The sequence below is a fragment of the Berghia stephanieae genome, chromosome 3, assembly GCF_034508935.2.
Source record: "Berghia stephanieae isolate SIO BIC M18660-M18661 chromosome 3, UCSD_Bste_1.3, whole genome shotgun sequence".
In the NCBI taxonomy this organism is placed as follows: domain Eukaryota; kingdom Metazoa; phylum Mollusca; class Gastropoda; order Nudibranchia; family Aeolidiidae; genus Berghia; species Berghia stephanieae.
In genome coordinates, this window is record NC_088362.1 from 7,679,660 (window position 1) to 7,703,493 (window position 23,834).

Genomic DNA, 23,834 nt, shown 5'->3' on the forward strand with positions numbered 1-23,834 from the left:
TCGTGTCAGTGAAAATGTGAAATGCCTTGTTTAGTTTTTGCTTCTTGAAACAGTTTGGTGGCACTGCAGACTCCCAAAACATTTTTTTGTGGCCAAGCATTGAAATAAAGTTTTAAAAATTCTAGATGTTGAGGCATCAAGATTTACATTTTGATTGAAAAAACGTTTTGAATTCAATTTTTTCAATTTTTAAGATCCATTAAAAAAATTTTTCTTCTTTTTTTTTTAAACCACAGTAGATAAGATAATGCAAGCAAATTTCATTTTGCTTTTGAACCCATGCACGTAAAGTTTATTTTCGAAAGTATCATGATCAAAATCGTATTATTGGGACTCATAAATATGCATTTTCCTCATCAAAGAAGATTCGAGCATCTCTCATTTGACAAATAGACAAATAACTTCTGATAAGGAAAACTGCATACATCTCATGTTGTTTATGATCATAGACTAGCTGATCCTATCATTTGACAAGACCTATCTTTTTCATTATTATCTTATTTTAGAATAATTTAAGCAAGATTTGCAAAATTTGAAAAATTTGAAAGAAAAAGTTAGAATGTTCTGAATCTTATCATTTGGCACAATAATTCTCACTTTGATAATTGTTCATTGGGACAGCCATTTTTAATGAACAGTTGGCGTGATCACCATCAATGAAAATGGAGATTACTCGTTAACTTAGAGCAGCAGCTCGGAATAGATTTCCAATCAAGGATGTAGTTATTTTTCATAGAACGTTAAATAATAGAGAACTCAAAATCAGCATCTGATCTCACATTGGATTGAAATTGTATCGCAACAATTTTATTTGTACAAATCTTAGAATTTCACAGACTATCACATATTTACTCAAATGAGACTTGTAGGGAAGCAATTCACTCAAGTGCTTTATAAGAGCTTTTGTGGCTTTAATGCACTCAACGTTTCATGTCTATTTTAACTATTGAAATGGCATGCTTTTTCTAAAAATACTTGCCCACAGCTTTGTGTCATAAAAACAATATCTTTTTTACAGGATTGCCTTGACGAGAAAATGGATGAAAGTATGAAAAAAGCAGAGACTCTACAGTGTGATATTGAAAACATAAACATTGTGAAAAATGATGCAGAGAAAGAAATAGGACGGCTGAAAACTGAAGTTGGTAATATTCAGTCTGAATTAGATGTGTCAGTCCAGGAAATAAAGTCTGTAAAAGAGGAAATGGGTGCAGAGATTGACAAATTGCGGAACAAAAATGATATACTAGACAAAGAGATTTCAGAAAAATCAGACTCGTTGCAGAGAGCTTTAGATGACTTAACAGCTGCAAATGAGGAAGTTTCAGCTTTGAGGAATTCATTTGAGGAAAGTAGAGATCACTGTTCAGAACAGGAGCTTTTAGTGAAAAAATTGACGAGAGAACTCGATGTTTCGAGAGAAGGTCAGACAGTGAAAGGAAAGGAATTTGAGGGAAAGATGGAAGCTTTACTGACACAAATATCTGATCTGGAGGCTGAGGTGTCATCTTTTCAGAAAGATGTCAACAACAAGGAGTCTGTAATTAATGATCTCAATTGTTCTCTTGTTGAAAAAGAAAGTGAGTTGAAGAATGTGCGTGATGAGCTTTCTATTTCAAAAACTTCAAGTGAAAATGTTCAAATTGAACTTGATGATGCTTTAAAGAAATTTCATTTTATGGAGGAAAAGGTGGATTCAGAAAAGTTGTTGAATTCAGATTTGTGTGCTAAAATTTCTAGTCATGAGGAAGATATTTCGCATTTAAAAAAGAGTATCATTGAGAAAGATGAACAATTAGAACTGTTCGAAAAAGATAAAAATAATTCCATGGATGTTTTAAGAGATTCCCAAAGTGAATTAGAATCAACAAAAAACAAGTTGAATGAACACGAGTCTACCTTACAGTCTAAAAATTTGGAGATGGATGAATTGAATCTTAAGTGCGACAAACTACAGGAACAAGTTATTTCTATTTCAAATGACTTGGAAAATTCGACTTCCCAAGTCATAGAGTTCAAAGAAATGAATGATTCACTCAAAATCAAAGTGGAGGAGTATCAACAAAAGTTGGTTGCAATTTCGGAATCTTTGGAAGAAGACTCTTTACAAACACAACAAGTTATCTCTCAACTTCGACAAGAAAAAGAAACTAACGAGGAGCTGGTCAACTCTCTTGAGCGACAACTAGTCAGTTTGGAAGCAGAAGTGAAGGTGTCTCGAAGCAGCTGTGCTGAGAAAGATACACAACTTGCTATTCTGGAGAGTGATTTGGGAGAAGTAGACCATCGTGCTGTCAGCTTGCAATCTGCCCTTGTCAGCCTGCAAAAGACTCAAGCTCAAGCGGATCAGAAGGTGAGGGATTTATATGAAACTAATCAGCTTACATTACAGGATCTATCTAAACTTCAAACTTCTTTTGACTCTGTCCAGCAAGACAAGCATGCATTACAAACCTCTGTTGAAACACTCACTTCATCCCTTCATGAGACAACTTTGCATGCACAATCTCTGTCTGATCATTGTGATACATTAACACAAACTTTAGCAGATAAAGAGCAAGATTTATCTGATCTTTCCTCCAAAATGTCTTCTTTAGAATCCTCTTCAAAAGAGAAGCATGCAGAGTTGTCAGATCAGATCGACTATTTGCAAAAGAAATTTGATCAAGAGCATGAGCAGTTGTTATTTAATTTGTCACAATGTGAACGTTTAGAGTTGAGCAATGAGCATGCAACTAAACAGTTGATAGATTTGCAAGATCGCTTAGAACATTCTGAAACTAACCTCAGATTAGCTACCACTCAATCTGAAGAGTTGAAAATACAGCTTGTGGACAACGAAAGAGAATCGTCCAGTTTGAAAGAGTCTTTGAAATCACTACAAGAGAAGTATGACAGTTTTGAAAAGAAATCTCTTAAAAATATAGAATCTCTGAATCAACAAGTTCTTGAATTTGAAACACAGCTGAAAGCTAAATATTCTGAAATAGATGAATTGTCTCTTAACGAATGTAATCTACAAGACAAAATAAAGGAAAGAGATTCAAGATGCAATGAATTGTTGTCAGATGTATTGGCTGGAAGGCAGGAAATTGATAGTTTGTCTGTTGAAAAAGCTTCACTCCAAAAAGATAATGTTGATTTGAAGATGAAGTCAGAGTCATTGGAGTCTGAAAAGGTTGAATTACAAGCAGAGCTGGAAAAATATCGTGTTCAAGTAGAATCCATTGAAATAGAAAACAGCAAACTTGTTGAAACAAAAGAAAAAGAACTGCATAATACTCAAAAGGAAGTTGGTAGACTGACTAATGAAATAAAAGACTTAGAGGCAGAGCATCGTCATATGGAAATGACATTCTCAACGACAAATGAATTGCATCAGAAAGAATTATCAGAACTGAGAGAAAGTAATGCTGAGGTAAAGGGCAGTTTTGAAGCAAAGGTATCACTTTTAGAGCAAGAAGTGAATACCTATCAGAGTGAAATTTCATCCTTAAAAGAAAACATCCATGATCTTCAGGAAAATGTTAACCAGAAAAATGCTGAGCTGTCACTACTTAGGTCAGAAAAAGAAAACAATACCAAAGAGGTGGTACTTTTGAGAGAACAGTTACAAACGAAGGAAGAAGAGGTGGAACTCATGCTTTCAGAAAAATCCAAGGATTTAGAACACCTCGCCCAAAAATATAATACTCTGGAGAAAGAGCTTCTTATGTTGAATGAACAACATGAAATTATTAAAAAAGATAAAATTGATTTGAAGGAATCGCACTCAGCTGTCATTCTAGAAAAGGAGAATATAGCAAAAAACATTGAAGTTCATGAGAAGATGAATGCAGAGCTCTCAATGAAGTTGATGTCATCAGATCAAGACACAAACCTTTTAAGGGACCAACAATCACAACTCCAAACAGAATTGGGAACTTGCCAGAAAAAATTAGTCTCTCAGGAGGAAAAAATTCAACTGTTAGACGAAGAGAATGCATCTTTAAAGGACAGTATACAATCTTTAAAAATTATGCATGCAAATCTAGTCAGTACTAACAATAATGCCATAGAAAATATTTCTCATCTTGAGGAGAAATTGGTTAAGTTGTCCTCAGAAAATAGTGCCTTACTTGACAAATGTGATAAAGGAGTTATTATGGTTGAAAGTATGAAAGTTGAATGTGAGGAGAAAGTTTCGGAGAAAGAAAATATTATATCAAATGTTAAGTCAAACCTTTATAGTATTTACAGTTCTTTTATAGAGCTTCAATTGGTCAACCCTATTCCACATGTAGATATCCATTCTTCATCTGTTGATAATTTGTTGAAGTCCATCGAATCATATGTTGACACAGCCCGTCAAAGCTTTAAGAAGAATGAACACATAATGAAGGAGAAAATCGAGGAGCTTCAAATCCGTTCTGAACAATTAGATCATAAGACAAAGCTTTGCAATTCTTTAGAGGTTGAGATTGAAACAATGAAAGAGAAAGAAGCTAATATACTTGAAAGTTTAAATGATGAATTGAATAGATTAAAAGCTTGTGTTGCTGACAAAGAAATGACGAATGTGTCGTTGAATGAAAAGTTAAAGTCTGCCTCCGAATCAAGTAATTCTTTAATCAATAGTTTACAAGCTGACCTTGAGTCCTCAAATCAGGAAATTGAAAAGTTAAACAGCCACATTAGTTCATTGAATACACGTTGTTCTGAGCTGAATGAACATTTAAAATTGGATGAAATTGCCAAGAACGATGCACAGCTGCAAATTGCAGAAATTCAAAATCATAGTGACAAACTTTCAGATGAAATTGATGATATCAGATCAAAACGAGACACTTTGGCATCCGAACTCGAAGATGCAACATCCAAAATTATCTCTCAGCAAGAAGAACTGGATAAGGTGAACTCTGCATTAAATGAAAAAGATCTGGTTGTCAGTAGTTTAGAGAATAAAATAAGTGACATTTCCTCACAGCTTGATGAAAAGTCAAGAAAATATCAAGAGTTGGAGGAATCTTTGAACAAGGCAGAAAAGGATACAATGAAACAAGGCAAAGAAATTGTCAGATTAACAGAGATGACCGAGCAATTGCAACATATTGGCTTAGACAAAGATGCAAAGGCAAATCTACTTATTGAACAGGTTACTAAGCTGTCTTTAGAGATGGACTCTCAACAGTCTGTTATATCCAACTTGTACTTAAGAGAAGATTATATGCAGAAATGTCTTGATGCTGAAAAAGAAGAGAAATCTCATATAAAAACTGAAATAGCTGTCTTGAAGGACGAAAATCAAATGAAAATGGCAGAGAAGGAGCAGTGCCTCAGAGATTCAATCAATAGGAATTCCGAGCTGAATAATATTGTCTCTGGTCTGCAATATCAGCTAAATGACCTGGAACATATATTTGAAACATATAAACTCGAAAAATCTGGCTTGGAAGAACACATTGTCACATCAAGAGTTGATCTGGAAGGGAAGCAAAATGACATTGTTAATCTTGAAAAGCAGATTAATGAAATGCAAATTGAATTAGATGAAAGAAATAAAGAAATCGGCTTACTAAACAAATCTAAGGAAGACACATCTCAGGCACTAGACATGCTCTCAAGAGAAATGAAAGAAAAAGAGAAGGACCTTCTTATCGTACAATCAGAATTTACCAAGGTCACAAATGAAAACTCAAAGCTTACCTTATTGTATGAAGAAGAGAGGGCTACAGTTGCTGAGGCAAAATCATCTCTTGCAAAGGCTGAAAATTTGTGCTCAAAAATTGAAGAAGAGAAACGCCTTGTCAACAATTCTTTGGATGAAACGATAGAATTACTCAATAGTGTCCAAGCTAAAAATTCTTCATTGATAGAAACAGCTGAAAACTCGAAGTTGGAGTTAGATAAATTAAATAAAGAAAATAGTCACCTGCTAACTCAGCTTTCTCAACACCAAGAGATCCATAAGTTGCAAGACAATAAAATCAAATCATTTGAAGAGCTCATAAGGAAACTAACTCTAGAGATTGATTCTGTTCAGGCTGAGAAACAACAATTAGCATCAACTTTGGTTGAGAAAGAAGGATGCATTGTGTTGGAAAAAGAAAATGCTGAAAAAGAAAAGCAAAAATTGGTCACTGAGAGAAAAACCGCCCTTGAAGATTTGCAAGCAGAAGTTCACCTTTTGATGTCCCAACTTGAATCAAGAGTCAAAGAAGTGCAAGATTTACAAGATGATTTGAAGCAACTGGAGTCATCAAAATCAGCTTCTATTGAATCGATGAATGACAAATTAAAGGTATTAACTGAAAATCTTCAAGTAGCCGAGGCAGACAAAGTTACGATTTCAGAATCAATGAGGAATACTGCAAATGCTTTACAAGAAAAACTGGAATCATTATCCAAAGAGAAAGAAAAATCAGAAGAAGAAAATAAGCTTTTGATTCGTGATCTTGAATTTAGTTTAGCCGAAAAATCTTCTGAAAACCAGATTCTAATTGTAGAAACTAGTTCAATAAAAGAGGAAAATAGGGAACTTAAAGACAAGATTGAAATGAGCATAATATTGTCTGAAGAAGAAAGGAAAAAATCATTGAAATTGGAAGAAGAAAACTTGGATTTGACATGTCAAATCTCGAAATTAGAAGAAGAAAAGACACTCGTAGAGCGAGAGAAATCTACTGTTGATCACAATTTGGTCGAAGTTTCAAATAAACTTCATGACACAATAGAAACTTTGAATTCTTTTATTTCACAGCAGGCTGCTGTTATTACTGTATTGCAAGAGGATTCTTTGAAGCAGCAAGCCACAGAACATTCTCTCTTATCAGTTGCCGCAGTTTCAAAGAATCTCTTTGAAGATTACAGGAAAAGGATTGATTCATTGACTGAAGAGTGTGAAAATTCATTGACAACTATATCTTCGCTCAGAGAAGAGTTGGAGGAAAAATCTAAACTATTTCAAGAAGTCTTGGATGAGAAGATAAAAGCAGAGGAATCTGTTACAGAATTGTATAAAGCCCTGGACAAGAGAGAAGGAGAGCTTTCAGAACAGTCTGAAAATATATGTTCCTTGGATAATTCTTTGGCTCTCAAAACTCGAGAAGTTGATGAACTGAATAGGAAGATTGAAGAAATGAAAGAAAAGGAACTCGAAGAAACAAAAGAGAAACAGAGCATAGAACTCTTAGAGACAGAAATAGTGAGCTTGAAATCCAGTTTAGAAGAAATTTCGTCGGAACTGGAGTTGAAAGAATCTCAGCACCAGAGTTATCAGACAAAATATCAGACAACAATTTTAGAAATGCAGTCCCAAATAATTGAGTTTGAACAAGAGTTACAGGCTGTGAATGAGGCGTTGAAAGAAAAAGAAATTGAAAATAATGTCACAGATTGTAAATTGTGTAGTCTACAAGAAGAGTTGGTAGAAAAGACACAAGAGGTGTTCAGGCTTCAATCTGAAAAAACGAGCAATGATAATATGTTGAAAGAAAAGCAAGCAGAATTTTCTACTCTCTCTGAAAAGTTCGAAAGCATTGAACAAGATTACTCAGAAAAGATGAGACTACTGGAAGAAGAAAATCGTGATAATGGAACTATGGTGAATAACCTGTCAGGGAAAATGAGTGATTTAAAAGAAGAATTATTTTTAAAAGAAAGGGAAATTCAAGAGATGACCACTAAGTATGCTATGTTGGAGTCCTCATCTGTGGAAGCAAATGATCATTTGATCTCATTGACGGCCCAGTACTTATCATTAGAGAAACGTCAGTTACATTTGTCAAAAGAGCACAAATTAGAAATTGGCCAAATAGAGTCAGATAGAAATTCACTGAAACAACACATATCTTCTCTCTCAGAAGAATGGGATATAGAGAAAAAGAAATTTTATGCCAAGTCTGAAGAGATGGAGAAAAAGCTAAAATTTGAACAAGAAAAAGTGGCTTGTTTGGAAAAAGACTTGATTCTTGAAAAGGCAACCAGAAAGGAGAAAGAACGGCATATTCTAGAACAAGCAGAGCATGAAGCAAAAAGGCTATATCAGCAAATTTTCGAAATTGAGCAGCAACTAGAAAGCAAAGACAATCAGCTGAGTGATTTGCAAGTTCAATACAATAGCGTTTATCAAGATTATGAGAACCTCTCGACTGACATAAAGGATATGAAACATTCATGTCAGGAACACAGATCTTCTGTAATTGATTCGGAAAAACGCATTTCACACCTAGAGGCAAAGCACAGAGAAAAAGACCACAGGATTGATGAACTTCAAATGCAGCTGAAATCATCACATCAGCATGTGGAAACGGTGCAAAGTGAGTTTGGAGAGTCAATTTCTGAAATAACACGAAAAGAAACCATAATCAGAGATTTGCAGCAAGAAGTTTCCATTCTTCTACAGGCAAAAGAGTTCAATGAAAAAGAGCTGGTAAATTTGAGAGATTCAAGCAATGAATTGCGAGTCATATGTGATATTGTGAAAGAGGAGAAGCAGATTAATGATCAAACTCTGACGCATAATTTAGAGCGAGTGAACACAGCACTATTTGAAGAAAGAACCAAAAACTCTAAATTGCAGAAAAATTTAAGAGAGATCAGAAATAATTTTCATAAAATGACCAAAGAACGCCAATATCTTGAAGAGAATTTTACAAAACAGACTGAAAATCTTCATGTGGCAGTATCTAGAAGAAAAGAAGAAATAGATAAAATCAAGTCAAATATTGTTGTCTACCAGAGTTTACATGAAAATGTTAAAAAGGACATGGCTAGCTTCAAAGAGGAGAACAAAAGTATTGTCAGTAGCATACATGACATTGCAGGAAAGGTTGAGCAAAATTCATTAACATACCAGTCCTTGTCAACAGATTTAGACACATTCAAAGCAGAAAGCTGCCAATATAGATCTCTCTGCGACAAAATAAAGGATGATATGTTGTCATCAGTGAAAGAATCCCAAGAACTCAAACAGAAACTTGAAGTGACCCAAAAAACATTTGAAAAAGAAACAAAAGAGAAGGAATCATTTAAGTCTGATTTAGATATACTGAGAGTCACGATAGATTATTTAAAATCCTCTGTTGATTCATCAAAATCCACGGTCCAAGATAGCATTACATGCCAGAAGTCATTATCCTCAGAATTAACAGATGCTTCACAAAAGCAATGCAGTCTAAAAGACGAAATTCATTTTCTTAAGCAGCAGGTCAAAGAGAATTGGGAGCTGGTGGAAAATTCAGAAGAAGAGCAAAAAAGACAATCATTAGTTATTGACAATTTGAGTACTGAATTACAAACATTGTCAGATGGATTCTTGCAAAATAATAATGACAGAGAGCAGATGGAAAAAGAATTACAAAACATGAAGGAGAGAAATGCTGAAGTGTGTGAGGAATTTGAAACCATTAGTAAGGAATACGATTTCTTACAACAGATATCCGAGTTCAAGAGTAAAGAGCTGAATGATCTCAAGAAAGAAATGTCTGAAAAAGACAAAATATTGTCAATTGCCCAACTTGAGTTGGAGGAAATGAAAATGTCCTTTGCTGAACTGAGAGGAGAGATAGATATATTTGAAGGAAATTCAGAGGAAGATATTAAGATTACTGTCGTCAATTTAAAGGCAAAGTTAGAGGAACTTGAAATGTGTAAAAGTCAGGTGAAAACCCTTCAGGAGGAAATAGTTAAAATAAAAGAATTAGTAGATGATGAACATTCGCAGTTGCTAGATAAGGAAGCTCAATTGAAATTGATTTCGGATTTAAACGAAGATGTCACGGAAAAAGCATTGTCATCAGAGGCTGTGGCATCTGTCTTAATGAAGCAAGGCAAGTCTAAACTTAGAGACATGGAAGCAGTCAATTTCGAAATGAGGGAACATTTTGAAAAAATTGAATTAGCACTGTTAGAAAAGGTTGGCATTGTTGAGAAACAACTCGTTGAGAAAAATGAACTTGCTGAAACTTTGTTAAAGGACAAAAATCAAGTCTTGAATCAAGTATCTGAGCTAAGCAAAGAAAGAGATGATTTGCTATCCAAGAATCATAGTGAGGAAACAGCCGTCAAGTCAGGCAAAGAATCATTGGCTAATCAAAATGCTGCATTACAAAAAGAAATAGAAGAATTAAAAAACGAAGGCAGTCAAACCAGTAAAAAGTTACAGGAAACATTAAATCTTTTAGAAATTGAAAGAAATAGATGTGGAGACCTACAGGAGGACATGAACTCGGCAAAAGAGCAATTCCAACTGTTAGAAAATCTGAGGCAAGATGACAGACAGAAACAAGAGGATTTAACTTCACAACATAACACAACACTTGAGTCACTGAGAGAAGAGATGATGATTCTATCAAGCTCAAATACAGACTTGAAAAGTCAACTGGAGGCAATCAACAATGAAAATGACAAGCTTAGCAAATTATACGAGAATGAGGTAGAGAAGAGGAAGTTGTTGATAGTGGATTTTGAGAATTTAACTAGTGAAAAAATGTCTTGTGAAACGGAACAAGAGAAGCTAAAAAGCCTTCTGGAGGAGGGTGCACTTGAAAAAGAGGCAGCTGAGGCTGATTTGCAGAAAGCTCGTGAAATGTGCAAATCTTTACAAGATGAGGTGACAATTCTTAATGAAGAAATGAATGCTTTACGTTTAGAAATGCAAGAGAAAGAATCAAGTTTTGATGAATTTGAGGATGTAAAAACGACATTTAAGGCTGATATTGAAAACCTCAAGCAATCTTTGCAGTTCATGGCGGTAGAAAAAGATCGAGTACAACAAGAGAAAGAGCTGATGGTCTCCCTTCTTCAAGGCTATGAAGTGAAAAGTGAAAGTTTGGAGTCAGAAATCAATAATATCAAGATGAACTCAGATGGATTAATGAAAAAGTATGAAATAAAATTAGAGAAACTTACAGGGGAATGTGACAACCATTTGGATGTGTCAAACCAATTGAGGTCTCAATTAGAGGAATTGAAAGATTCTCATGCCCAGTTAACCAGCAACTTCCAAATGATCTTGGAGGAGAAGGAAAATTATGAAACAAACCTAGATATGGAGAAGGAGCTCAGAGAGAGGGAAATAAATGAGTACAAAAATGTGATTCAGGAGGTTGAATCTAAATACGAAGATGTTGTTCAACAAGTCGAAATGTTTAGAGAAGGAAAAGAGGCAGTTGAAGCTGAGAGATTGCAGCTTTGTGAGCAGATAGAAAAGTCAATCGAGGAGGCAAGGGCTGAAAGGGATGAGTTGACCAACAAGAAGGCTGAATTAGAGTTACAAGTTACAATGCTGTTGGAAGAATTAGATATTATTACCAAGAAATCAGAGTCTTTGGCTGTTGAAGCTGTTGATCTCAAACAAGAACTTGTTGATTCAAAGGCTGAACTAGTGAACAAAAATATTTTGATTGATGATTTGAAGACTCAAAAACAAAGCTCTTTATGTGAAGATGGTGTTAATGAGTCCATAGTAGAAACAACAATACACGCAACACACATTTCCTCTGATTTTCTTTCACCCAGTCTTCCTGCCGATTCTGTTCATTCTGATTTCACCCCTTTAATTTCTTCTCCTATGTTGAATATGTGTTCTGTTATGGATAATGTCATGGTGGAGGCAGCTTTGCAACCTTTGCAGACATGTGTTCCACAGGTTCCTGTTGATGACTTTGTTGAGATGGAGACTCAGCCACAACTTCAGGCACAGCTTCCTCATTCCACAAGCTCAGGGCAAGTAATGGGCGAGAGAAATCTTCTTGATGATGAAGTCACTATCTGGAAAGAGGAATCCCAAAGTTTGAAATCAGAGCTGAATTCATTGAAGTCGTCCTTGTCAAGGTTAGAAGAACAGAGAGAAAAAGAAGTTGCAATGCGTGAAGAATTGGAAAAAACAGTCAAGAAAAAGGATAAAGTAATTCAAGGACTTCACTTGAAAGCAAAGAAGATTGCAAAACAAGCAAAGCAACCCGGGGAGGGGGGTGCATCTACAGATGATTCGCCTGTTAAAATTAAAGACAGTCAACAACTTGACTCAGCTAAGTATGAAGGAGACCCCTTCATGAGCATGGTGTGGGCAGATGATCAGCAGGACCCATCCACTTTGACTCCGGAAGATAGATCATTCAGACAACTTGTTGGCCAATATCAAAGTGCTGTCATTGAAAAAGATGCATTTAAAGAATTTCTTTTGGAAAAAGATAAAGAAATCATGCGACTGCAAACACAATTTTTTGAATCTGAGCTGCTTTGGAAAGAGTCATCTGAGGGTTATAAAAATAAACTGGAACAGCTAGAAAAATCTCAAGAGCCTGTCACTTTAGATAATGCTTCAAAGAATATTGAAACTACAGCACAATCAATGGTTGATGACTTTTCTCATAGACTTGAAGATGCCAATTACAAACTTCGAGAAGCTACAAATTTGAATACAACCTATGTGAACACAATTTCAGAGTTAGAAGAAAGATATCAAACGTTGCAGGAAGCTGCTAATGCTTACTACCAAAGCCTTTGTGACAAAGAAACATCACTGCAAGAGAGTAATGCTTACATTCAGCAATTACAAGACTATATTGGTGCTAATCAACAGGAATTTCAGAATCAAATTCAGGCATATGCTGATGAAAAGGCTCACTTAGAAAATGAATTGCAAAGGATCGAATCTGAGAAGGAGAAAATGATAGCAGCTCACCCTCAAGTAGAGGAAAATGAAGATTCACAGAGTGGAAACAAAACTCTTGACAACACCAAAGTTGAGTCAACAGCAACTGTTGACAATGAGAAACTGGATCAACTTGAAAAGCTGACAAGAGAAATGAAGTTAGAACTAGAGGAAAAAGATAATAAGATAAGCGTGATGGAGAGTGTCATGAAGGAAATGTATGGAACACAGGATGAAAATAGTTCTAGAATTGGGCATTTGTCGGCCGAACTGGAAAAATTGAAATCTGAAAATGACTCTGGTATTGCTAAAGTGTCTGAACTCCAGAAAAGTCTGAAGAAGAAAGATGCAAAAATTGCTGTATTGACAAAACGGTTAAGCTCACAAAAGGGTCAAACTGATTTAGATTCCTCATTTGCCAAAAATCAGAATGAAAGCTTAGCATCATCAAATGCTTCTTTTGTTCAAGAAGGTTCAGAGGATGGTGCACCTCTCGAAGATGGAAATGTGGAGAAACTAAAGGGAGAAGTGTTAAAACTTAAAAGATCTGTCAAGAAAAAAGATGCACTGTTACTCGTAGCTAATAAAAAACTTCAACAGCATTCAGAACAAGATAAGCTACATGTAGCACCCAGTGTTGATTCAGTGGCAGATAGTGGAGACAAAACTCTCTCACACACATCACACTCTGACAGTAGATCCACCTTGTTCACGGATGATGTACATGATTTATATGATAAGCTGCGTCAAAGTGAATTTGCTAGAGATTCATCAGAGGCAAACTTGAGAGAGCTGGAAATCAAGTATGATGGTCTGCAGGAAGAGAATTTGAATATTCGCCATGATATTGAAGATGCTCAAGAAGAGATTCATTTTCTAGTGAGAGATAAAAGAGCCCTTGAGAATTGTATTTTTGACATTAAAGATTTGGTTAACACTCAGATGGTTGAACAGCTTGTAGGGGAGGATCTACTATATTCAACAGCAGAATCTGTCAGGCTTACTGTGGAGGAGAAGGTTGCTGCAGAAAAAAAATTGGTTGAAGTGGAAGCTTGGTTAGATGAAAGTGACAGGATAAAGCAAACACTACAAGGAGAATTGGAGGAGAGCAAGGAAATGATTAAGATGCTCAAGTCAGAGGTTGATCCTCTGAAGGAGGCTTGGAAAAATACATATGATCAATTAGAAAAAGTGGTCAATGCCAAAGCAATTTTGGACGAACAGCATGACTCTTTGAAATTGCAAATGAACCAGATGGTTTCTAATTCAGAGAAGGAAGACTTACAAACTCTTTTGAGGGAGTCTAGCATTGTTGTCAAAAAGTTGCAGAAAGAGAAAGATGATTTGAATGAAAACGAGGATTTGTTGCTGGAGCAGTTAAATAATTTGAAAACAGCCCATCAACAGTTAATATTGGACAGTGAAGCTGGTCGAAATCAGTTAAGTCAATTACAAGAGGAAAAAGAAGCAATGGCGATTAATCTAAAGGCCTCCACTGATGAGTGTATCCAACTACAATCATATCAGAAACAAGCAGGAGAATACATTAGCCAGCTTGAATTAAGATTGAGTGACATTGAACAGTCTAATTCTTCTAAAGTTGAAGAGCTTTCCAACAAACTTTCCGGTGCAGAAAAAGACATGAATAGTATGAGGCAAACTGAGCAAGACCTGTCAAAAGAGATAGAATTTTACCAAAATAAAGTTCAAGGTCTTGAATCCCTGGCTGAATCATTTAAAGCAGAGATTCAAAACTCTAAAGAAGAAACAGACAATCAAACAAAAGCCATATACAATGAGCGTGATGAGCTGTTAGAAAAAGTCAATGATTTGAGGTCAATGTTAAAGACCAAAGAAAGTAAACTCTCTTCATTATCAGCCCAGCATGATGAACTAGCAGTCTTACACGAGAAGCTCGAGGGTGACCTAGTGAGAGCACAAGAACAAAACCACAATTCTCAAAAGCAGACTGACCAACTGCAGGCATTTCTTAATCAAAAGCAAATGGAAAATGACAGGTTGTATCAAGATCTAAATCAACAAAGTGCAGTAATAGCCCAAATGAAACAAGACAATCTAGCTTTGCATCATGAATTTTCTCAGCAAATGGTCACAGAAACCACAATGTTGAAAAACAATCTGGAGCAAGAGAAAGCAATTTCAGGGCACTCAGAAAATGAAAAGAAACTACTGCAAAATGAAATTGAAAAGTTAAAGCATGAAAATGGCCAGCTCATTGAAAGTTCTTCTCAATTGAATGAGAAATTAGTACATTACAGTGAATTGGCTGACAAGAATGCACATGAACGAGAACAAATGCATCACAAAGTGATGGGCAGTGAGGAAAATGTCAGAAAGTTGAAGGAAGATATGATTGTTATTGAAAAGGACTTGGAGGCAAAAGTTCAAGTCATCTCCCAGCTAGAGAAAGAAATCGGCATTATGAGGGAGAAGGCAAAATGGGCAAGCGATCAAGAGGAGTCATTTATTTCGCTGCAAAATGAATTGACTGCTAATAAGGAATCACTTCAGTCTTTGGAACATCAAATTATGACAGAGCGCCAATTCACAACACAGCAGATTCAGAGTTATGAGGAAGAACTTTCAGTCATAAAATTGCAATTTGCTGAGAAAGAAGAATCTGCAAAATTATCAGAGCAGCAAAAAGATCAGATTTGTCAACTTGAAAAGCAGTTGTTGCAACTACAAGAGGAAAATGATTATCTCAAATCACACAATTCTGAACTTGAAAACCACGTGCAAACAAATGACTTGAATATCAATGGGTATATATCCAAACTAGAATCATATGAGATGGAAATTAAAGAGAGACAGAATACCATTAGTTCCCAAGAAACTGAAATCTCAAGTTTACGTCTACAATTAGCAGAGAGAGACAATACAAATCAAACCCATCATATGTATCTGACAGATGAGCAGAACAAGTGTAAAAAGCTGGAGACAGAAGTTGCAAGTCTGAGATCAGAAGTTGAAAATAAAACAGAAGAAATTGTTTCACTATCCAGTCAGCTGGAAACTTTGAAGAAAGAAGTGTCGTCGGTTTTTGATGTTTCAAAATCAAAAGACTTGCATCTTTCTGAACTAACTCAGGATCTAAAGCTAGTGTCAAGTCAAAAAGAGGAAATGCAGCATAAAATTGATGCACTACAGTTTGATATTACTCAGCAGCATCACGAGCTTGAACAGCTAAGGTTAGAAAAAAATTCATTGGAAGAAAAGCTGAACAACATGTCCATGGCAAGCAGCACTCATCAAACAGATTTAACTGAATTATCAAAGAAATTGAACGCCCAGCAGGTTGCGATGAAAAAGAAAGATGCTAAAATTGCATCCATCAATAAGAAGCTAGAATCATCCAAGGCAAATGTTGAAGAACTAAAACAACGTCTTGCAGAATTCAACTCATCTTCTGAACAACTATCTGCAAGTTCTGTTTCTATACCATCAGAATTTCATTCCGACATCATGCAAAAAGTTTCAAGCATCCCAGTGTGTTCATCTACCCCTCCTGTCATGGAACATCAGCATGAATTTATTGAATCTGAAACTAGCTTGATGCTCCATTCGTCTCATCCTCCGTCAAATCAGTTACAAGGCTTCTCTCAACAAGATGTAAGAAAGGAGGTTCATGTTTTGTTTTTGTTTTTGTTTTAAATTTATTTAATTATTTTTTTGCCTTTATTTTATTTTGAGTTAAATTTGACACCCTTTGATTTTTTTATTCACTCATCAAGAAAGATGATTTAAAGATTATTCTTCCAATTACAATTTCTTTTATGGCAGTTGTAAAATAAGCTTCTCCAGAGAAGATGTCTTAAATATCAATATATGACATTTTGTGGGGGAAAAAACCCAACTTATTTTTCATCTTTTTTTCTTCATTTAAATTGACTCTGTATGCCAATATTACATATCAAAAAAGAAAAAAATCTGAATATGTGATTTAAAAAAAACAAAAACAAAACAGAAATTAAATGTAAAGGGAAAAAAAAAATAACCCACAATCTAAAAGTAATTCTTGATTTTGTCATTAAAAAAATAAAGTTTTGAATGTCTGATTTATCATACCTGCATGCTTACACTTTGCAACCACTGCTTTCAACATTCGTTTCCCAATATTACTTCTGGAATGACACTAATTCATATTAGCACCCATCTGATAGCAGTCTAAAACCATAACAGAACAGCTTTAACTAAATGAAGGATTTTATGATAATACATAGAATGTTTACATGTTTCGATTGAATTTCACCCTACCCTTGTATCTCGGTAGCCTATAACTCTTCTTTTTAACTGTCTTGGTGGAAATAGGGCTCTACTATTGTGACAAGATAAATAATGAGAAAAATTCTATTTTGAAAGAAACTCAGTCTCACTTTTAGAGGGTAAAAGATCAAACATTTTAGAAATTTCTCTCTCTGTTGTCAAAGTGTTTTGACACAAGAAATAGCAGACCCAGAGAAAGTGTTATAAGTCAGAGGACAGTAGTAGTTATAGTAGAAAAGCCAAATGTTATGACAATTAAAGTGCAGTTTGGAGCAACTCAACATGTCAATTTTCTAACCTATTATGCATACAGTATAGAAACAGTAGTAGAAATATGATAACCCACCCACAAAGTGCAAAAAAAAAAAAAAAAGAAAAAAAAAAATGTGTGAAAAATTAGAATAAATAAACTGAGAGCATCAATTTGAAACAGACTGACGTTGTAAAGGACAAACACGTTGAAACCCAATGAAACAAAAAAAAACAAATTATTTTTAATGCAAGCATAAAATGGTTACCTTTTGAAATATAAATGGCAAATTATATATTTCCCAATAATGGTTTGCAAATAACAATATATATGGTACAATGAATAATAATGTTGATAATAATTACATGAAGATGGACTTGTTCAATTGCAAACCAGATGCCAATGTTCAAAATATTTCCCATGATTTTTTAAACAAACAGTTAATCTTTTTTTCCAGATTTTTATTTCGTATTCGTGTCTTTTCCCCCAATTTTTTAATGATGAAAAGGTAGCCAAGTGGTGTGAAATTGACATAAACTAACTGTGTCATGTTTAGAGTTCTCTATTTGCATATTTCTCTGAATTCATCCATTGTAGGTGTGGTTTACATAGTCAAGCACAATAATATATTTTCACTCATTCTACTAAATTAGAGCACTGTTTTTGGAAACATTTCATATAATATTATAATCCAGCCTGCAAGATATTATTTCTATCAAACAGGAGTTTGTGGAACATAAGTTTAATATATTCACATTGGCTGTGTTGGTGATCATGTGAATATTTCAGTTTGTTCAGAACAATAATAGGTTCAGATTTATCTTTGAGTTAGCTTATATCAGTTCGCAATAACAACAACAACAAACAAAAGAGAAGCACTAACGTCTATTTTTTTTTTCAAAACTTTTGATATTTTTTCAAGATTTTGTTTTTGTAATAGATTTGGGACTAAATTTGGTATAAATTTGAAATCTGATGATGGAGCTGTTTCCATGGATTTAGCGCAATTTTTACAGAACTGACATATTTGTGTAAAAATGTGCTTTAAAATTTCCCTGTACACAGTGTTTTTTTTAGGCCATTGATTTACAAAGAATAATTCCTCAATTGTTCCCTAACCATACAAATGCTATTGGTAGAATATACCTATCGATTATATTGGGACAGTTATTTTTGACAGTTAATTGTCACTAACATTTATTGTACAATGGCAAGGGGACTAATGAGACCCTATCTCACAAATGTGACTTGTGTCTATGATTCGGGCACCCATATAAAGTGGAAGATGTACTACATAGGGATTTTTACAAAATTTTCAATGTATGAAAATAAGAGCTACACTGAGGTCTCGTCTGTAGAAATTAAATTACTGCAGTCAAAGACTTTTGGTATTCCAGATACTACTTCATGCACATTTTGTATTTGCCTGTTAATGCCGTAGATTTGGTTATTCTCTTTCAATTTTTATTATTATAACAGTCCCATCCACCAAAAAAAACATTGCCGGGTCCACGCACTTTAAAACTTCCCCTTTAAAATGGTATAACATTTTTTTTGGTGTTTTTTTTTGCAAAACATTATGTTTTTGGTGGGCGAGAGAAGAAAGTAATCTCTAGTAGTCTGTATAAAAATGTTTGATACTCCACTTTCTCTTTTTCACGTTGGTCGGATTTCCTCAACATTGCCTTTAATAACCTTATATGCAGTTCACAGGGGAATATTTGACCTTTCAGAAAATACATTGGATGTTACCATTCCTTCATTGGAGAGATATTGAATGACCCTTCTCATTTTCAATTTACTTTATAGTGACATCAGTCAATGTCCTCAGTTAAAAGGGGAGAAGTACACTTGACAAATGTATCAATCTTGTTTCGACATAATTTCTCATAACTGTGCCAGACCATTTTGCAATTTGTTAAAAACTCCAAGCCCGATTGGCATTTTAAGTCAAAGGAAAAAAAAAAAAATCTTATTTTGTTGTTGTTGCGAACTATCCATATACTCAATACATATAATCATGTAAACAGCACCAATTATATCAGATTGTTTATCTTGCAATGGTATGATTTGTCTACAAATGCACTCAATTCCATAAATATAAGTTAATAAAGCTTGCTTTTATTTGAATTTTGCCATGATGCAGCCATGGTTTTAAAATTTAAAACCAAAACAATAATGGTTTGCTAAGTCAAGCCTTTTAATAGTCTCAAGACTGATAATTATAAACGGCTTTGTTAAAATGCATCCAGATTCCCTCTTCCCCTCCTGTTAATTGGTTAAAGAGTTTAAAACTTTCACAAAGTATATATTTTTTTGTTTTTGTAATATGAATAGACTAAGAAGCTGTGTAATATTTTCCCCATTTTTAATTTTGTTGAACATGTCACAAATTAGAAGTCACATATCTAGATTTTCAAAGATAGCAAATAAGCAAATTAATTTCAATCTGCATGGCTTTAAAATATCCAAGTGATAGTAACTGACATAAAAGTACTATTCTCTCTCTCTCTCTCTCTCTCTCTCTCTCTCTCTCTCTCTCTCTCTCTCTCTCTCTCTCTCTCTCTCTCTCTCTCTCTCTCTCCTCTCTTCCCCCCCCCCCCCCCCCCCCCCGATTTCTCTTCTGTGCTCTCTCTTTAATTTTTATTTTAAAAAAATAATTCTGCTAGTTTTTTTTCCATGTCCACTTTTTAAAAAAAATTTTTTTTTTCTTAATGTTTTCTATTTCAAGTTGCTCAGTATTATTCTTTCCCACAATACAATTGTTTCATTTCATTTGTTTTCCTAAAAAATATAATATTGGAATAACAATGCAGGATTATAACGGTGCTTTGAACTATCAATGAGTGCTCACCTTTTCCACCATGCATGATTAGTTTCCATTATGTATATTATAATCACAATTAACACAAATATTTAGAAAATTTATGTAAACCAAGCCAGTTGATCTTACCAGTATGGAAGATTATTAGACGCATGCTTCATTGATTCTTTACACTTTTGATATGACACAGGATATATGGCTTAGATTTTTGCCTTAAATCATAAACATCGCTCATTTCATAGTTCCACTTACATGCTAATCATTCTACCTGTGATAAACATTTAAGATATTTACTTGAGCAATAGCGTACTTAGATATTTATTTTCACAACGATTAATGCATACTGCATATTACGATAGATTTGTAACTTTTACTGTGCGGAAAGCGAAATAAATTCTTTTGTAACAACTACATTTAGCTACTTTGCATCCACTTGTGCAGCCACTTGACAAGCTTATAATTAATGTGTGGTCCCATCATGCTTTACATAACGAGTGCATAATAATAAGCTTGTAAGAGGATACCATCATTTTCTAGTAACAGACTTTTCCTAGTGCTTTTGTTTGGCCCATAGCTATTTGTACATTAAATATAATGTTATGGTTGGTATTTTACAAGTCCTGATATTTTTTAATTTGATTTCTTTTGATCACAGCAGTCGAGAACGAGTTTTGAGTTTTGAATCTTCAGAGCAAAATGATCATCTCAAATTCAATAAAACTAGTTAAACCTAAAAATAAATTGCCAAATCACATAATGTTGAGATTTTGAAGTGTCATTCAATGTTCCTGAGGGAAAATTGGTTATTTATAAAAATAGAATTAGTAAGTGGTATATATTTTTAAACATGAATATTTCAACTTTTTACAAATTTTCAAGGAGGCAGGTCCTTAATGTATAGGATTTTCTTCTAATCACTACATAATGATATCAATTATTAGTTTAACTATGTCTAGAAGCTCTGTCAGAGCTGGTGATGTCTAATGCTCTTGATTAACACAGATGTTTGAATGCAATCAATATTTAATGTTTGCAGACGGTTCTGATTTATGAAATATGGAGGTTGTTTATCTCTTTAAAGTGTGAGATTGATGGTATTTTGTAATGTGGTGTTTACACTGGTTACTGCAATTTTTCACATGTGATGAAAATAAGTAAATTTTTTTTTTTGGTCTGTAGTATTAACTTTTCAGTGAAGACACAATTCCGCTCTTTATGAGGAGCTGAGTTTTATAATTGACACAACGTGAATTACCAGTTTACCGGTGTTACTCAATATTATCTCTCGTATACGGTTAGTGATACACTATTGAAATTTGCATATAAGTCAATTTTATATATTATATTTATTTTAACCCTTTCAGATTTCTTTGCTTCAACAAAGTTTGGAAGAGAATGCTGCACACGGTGTTAATCCATCTGATGAAGTGCTGAGATTGAATCAGGCATTGGAAGCTGCAGAAGAGAATTGCAAAGAACAGACATCAACTTTGTCTCAGTTAACAGATTCATTGAGAGAAACTGAATCCAGGCTAGACCTTGCTGAGCAGGCAAAACTTTCAGCGGAGAAGAGATTGGTTGATTTGGAGCAGGAATTATCTGTCATGAACTCTTTGAAAGCTGAGCAACAAGAGCAGGAAGAGCAGTTGAAGAATATGTCAATGGAGAAAGAATCCTTAGTTGAGAAAATATCCATATTAGAGCAAAATAACTCTGAACTCTCTGCAAAAGTCAAAGAAATTGAAGAGATGCTTGCCAAAGAGAAGGATTATCATACGGAGCAATCTGAAAGGGCTTCTAGTATTGAGCTTGAGCTTGAAGAGATGAAAAATAATGCACAGAATTCAAGTGCCTTTGTGGAAGACTTGAAACTATCATGTTCTGAAAGAGAAAGGGAGATTGAAGCCTTGCGTGAAGACCTGTCTAGTGCTGAGAGGGTGTGTGCAGAAAAACATAACCAGGTTGAAGCTCTTACCGAAGATTTGCAGAACTTCTCCACAATGAAAGAAGCCCTTCAAACGGAACTGCTTTCCAAAACATCAGAGCTTGATAATCAACAGAAACAGTTTGATGAGGAGAAGAATAGGCTTGTTTCTCAGATTGAATCTCTCACATCAAATATGAATGAGTCAGAACTCCAAAGAGAAGAGCTATCTATATTAAAAGAAAAATGGCAAGAAATGGACCTTGAGAGGCTTGCAATGCTTGAAAAGATTGGAAGTTTGGAAGCAGATGCAGAAAGATCAATTTCACTTGAAAAAGAGGTTGCGGAATTGAAATCTCAGAACAGCATTTTGCTCCATCAGTTTGAGGTTGGAGAATCAGACACTGAATCTGTTCGATTAAAGGCTGTGCAATTGGAGAGTGAAGTGGCAAGCTTGAATGGTAAGCTTTTGGAAGCGGACGGGAGATGTACTAGTGCAATGAAGAACCTTGAACTCATAACTGAAGAAAAGGAAACAGTTTCCTATGAAATGAAAATGTTGTATGAACAGATGATTGCCAGTGGTGAAAAGATGGCAGAACTGGAGGGGAAGATAAAAGAACAAGAATCTGCTTTGTCCTCCAAAACTAAAGAGCTGGAAAAGATGAACGCTACAACTGAGAAAGTGAACAATGAGGTAAGTATTTGGGGGAAGGGGGGGGGGGGGGTAGCTAGACACAAATTGCATACGATTTTACCTTGATGTTCCAAGTCTTTCTGGATATTCCAAACATTTTGGAGAAATTATAATTTTTAAAAAGATATCATTTAACTGTTTATTAGTTCATTTGTCAACCTAGATGTTCCAATAATTAAAAAAAAAATTTCTGGACACATTATATAAAGATTGCTTTCATCATTGATACTTGTTCAGCCCATCCAAAAGTCTCTAACAACAAACATTGAGCTCGGTTATATCCTTCAACCCACAACCTGTTTGATTTAACCACTCGACCAAGGGCATCATTAAAAAAAAAAAATAATTGAATCAAAAACTGAAAGGCCTTAACTGCTCTATTTTCAATAACAGAATAATTTTTCAACTTTTCACAAACCTGTCAGTCACACACAGCCTGGGATTTTGCTGAAAAGTTTTGTTGGAAGATGATTTGAAACTGTTTACCAAAGACTGGGTTTCAAACTTAAGAATATTATACCCCCTTTTCATCCCCTTCAAGTGCAACTTTGTTGTTGTCCAGTGGCATTACACTTACGCTTGGCTTGTGAGCTGTGGGTCACAGGGTTTGAGTCCCACTGTAAGTGGCGCAAAGTTAAGTCTTTGGAAAAGTCTATTTATTCACATTTTCTCACTATTTTCAGATGTAAAATGGGTACCTTGCTGGTAACAGCGTTAACTGTGTTTTAAAAAAATATATAAAAAATTGTCATAGAGCGCCTTCCAAGCATCATATCTCATCTCATATGTTAAGTGTTGCCATTAGTTTTGAAGACATTTGGTGGATAGTTTGCTATATAACAGCTCAAATATCTTTTTATCTTGACAAAAATACTCAGAATTGGTATATATAATATATCAGTTTGTGATCATGTGGTATGACTCAGCTTCTGACCTTGTAGTTTCTTGGTTCGAGTCCCACGTGGGCAGAGCAAAGTTGAGTCCTCGAAAAAAGCTCTTTAATCACATTCTCTCAACATATTCAGTTGTAAAACAAGTACCTGGCTGATAACAGTATTGTCTCTTTAAAAAGATATGTTAGTGCTTCACAGAAGTCATGCCTCGTCCTTCATATTCAAATTTGACATTGGGTTCCTTAAACCCCTTTAAGCATATAGAGAAAATATTATACTTTATAGAACTCACATGTTTTTCTTCCTTTTTTTTCTTTTCTTT

General features: G+C 34.7%; 1 protein-coding gene across 4 annotated transcripts in view; it reads left to right on the plus strand.

The window, feature by feature from the left end:
• The window catches only part of LOC144967087 (uncharacterized), a 64,225-nt gene that overhangs the window by 21,323 nt on the left and 19,068 nt on the right, over positions 1 to 23,834 (plus strand). For all 4 annotated transcript variants that reach the window (XM_078903912.1, XM_078903913.1, XM_078903914.1 and 1 more), the window contains 2 exons: positions 1,019 to 16,270; positions 21,363 to 22,619. In XM_078903912.1, the coding sequence (XP_078760038.1) occupies positions 1,019 to 16,270; positions 21,363 to 22,619 (16,509 nt within the window). The remainder of the gene's footprint in view (positions 1 to 1,018; positions 16,271 to 21,362; positions 22,620 to 23,834) is intronic.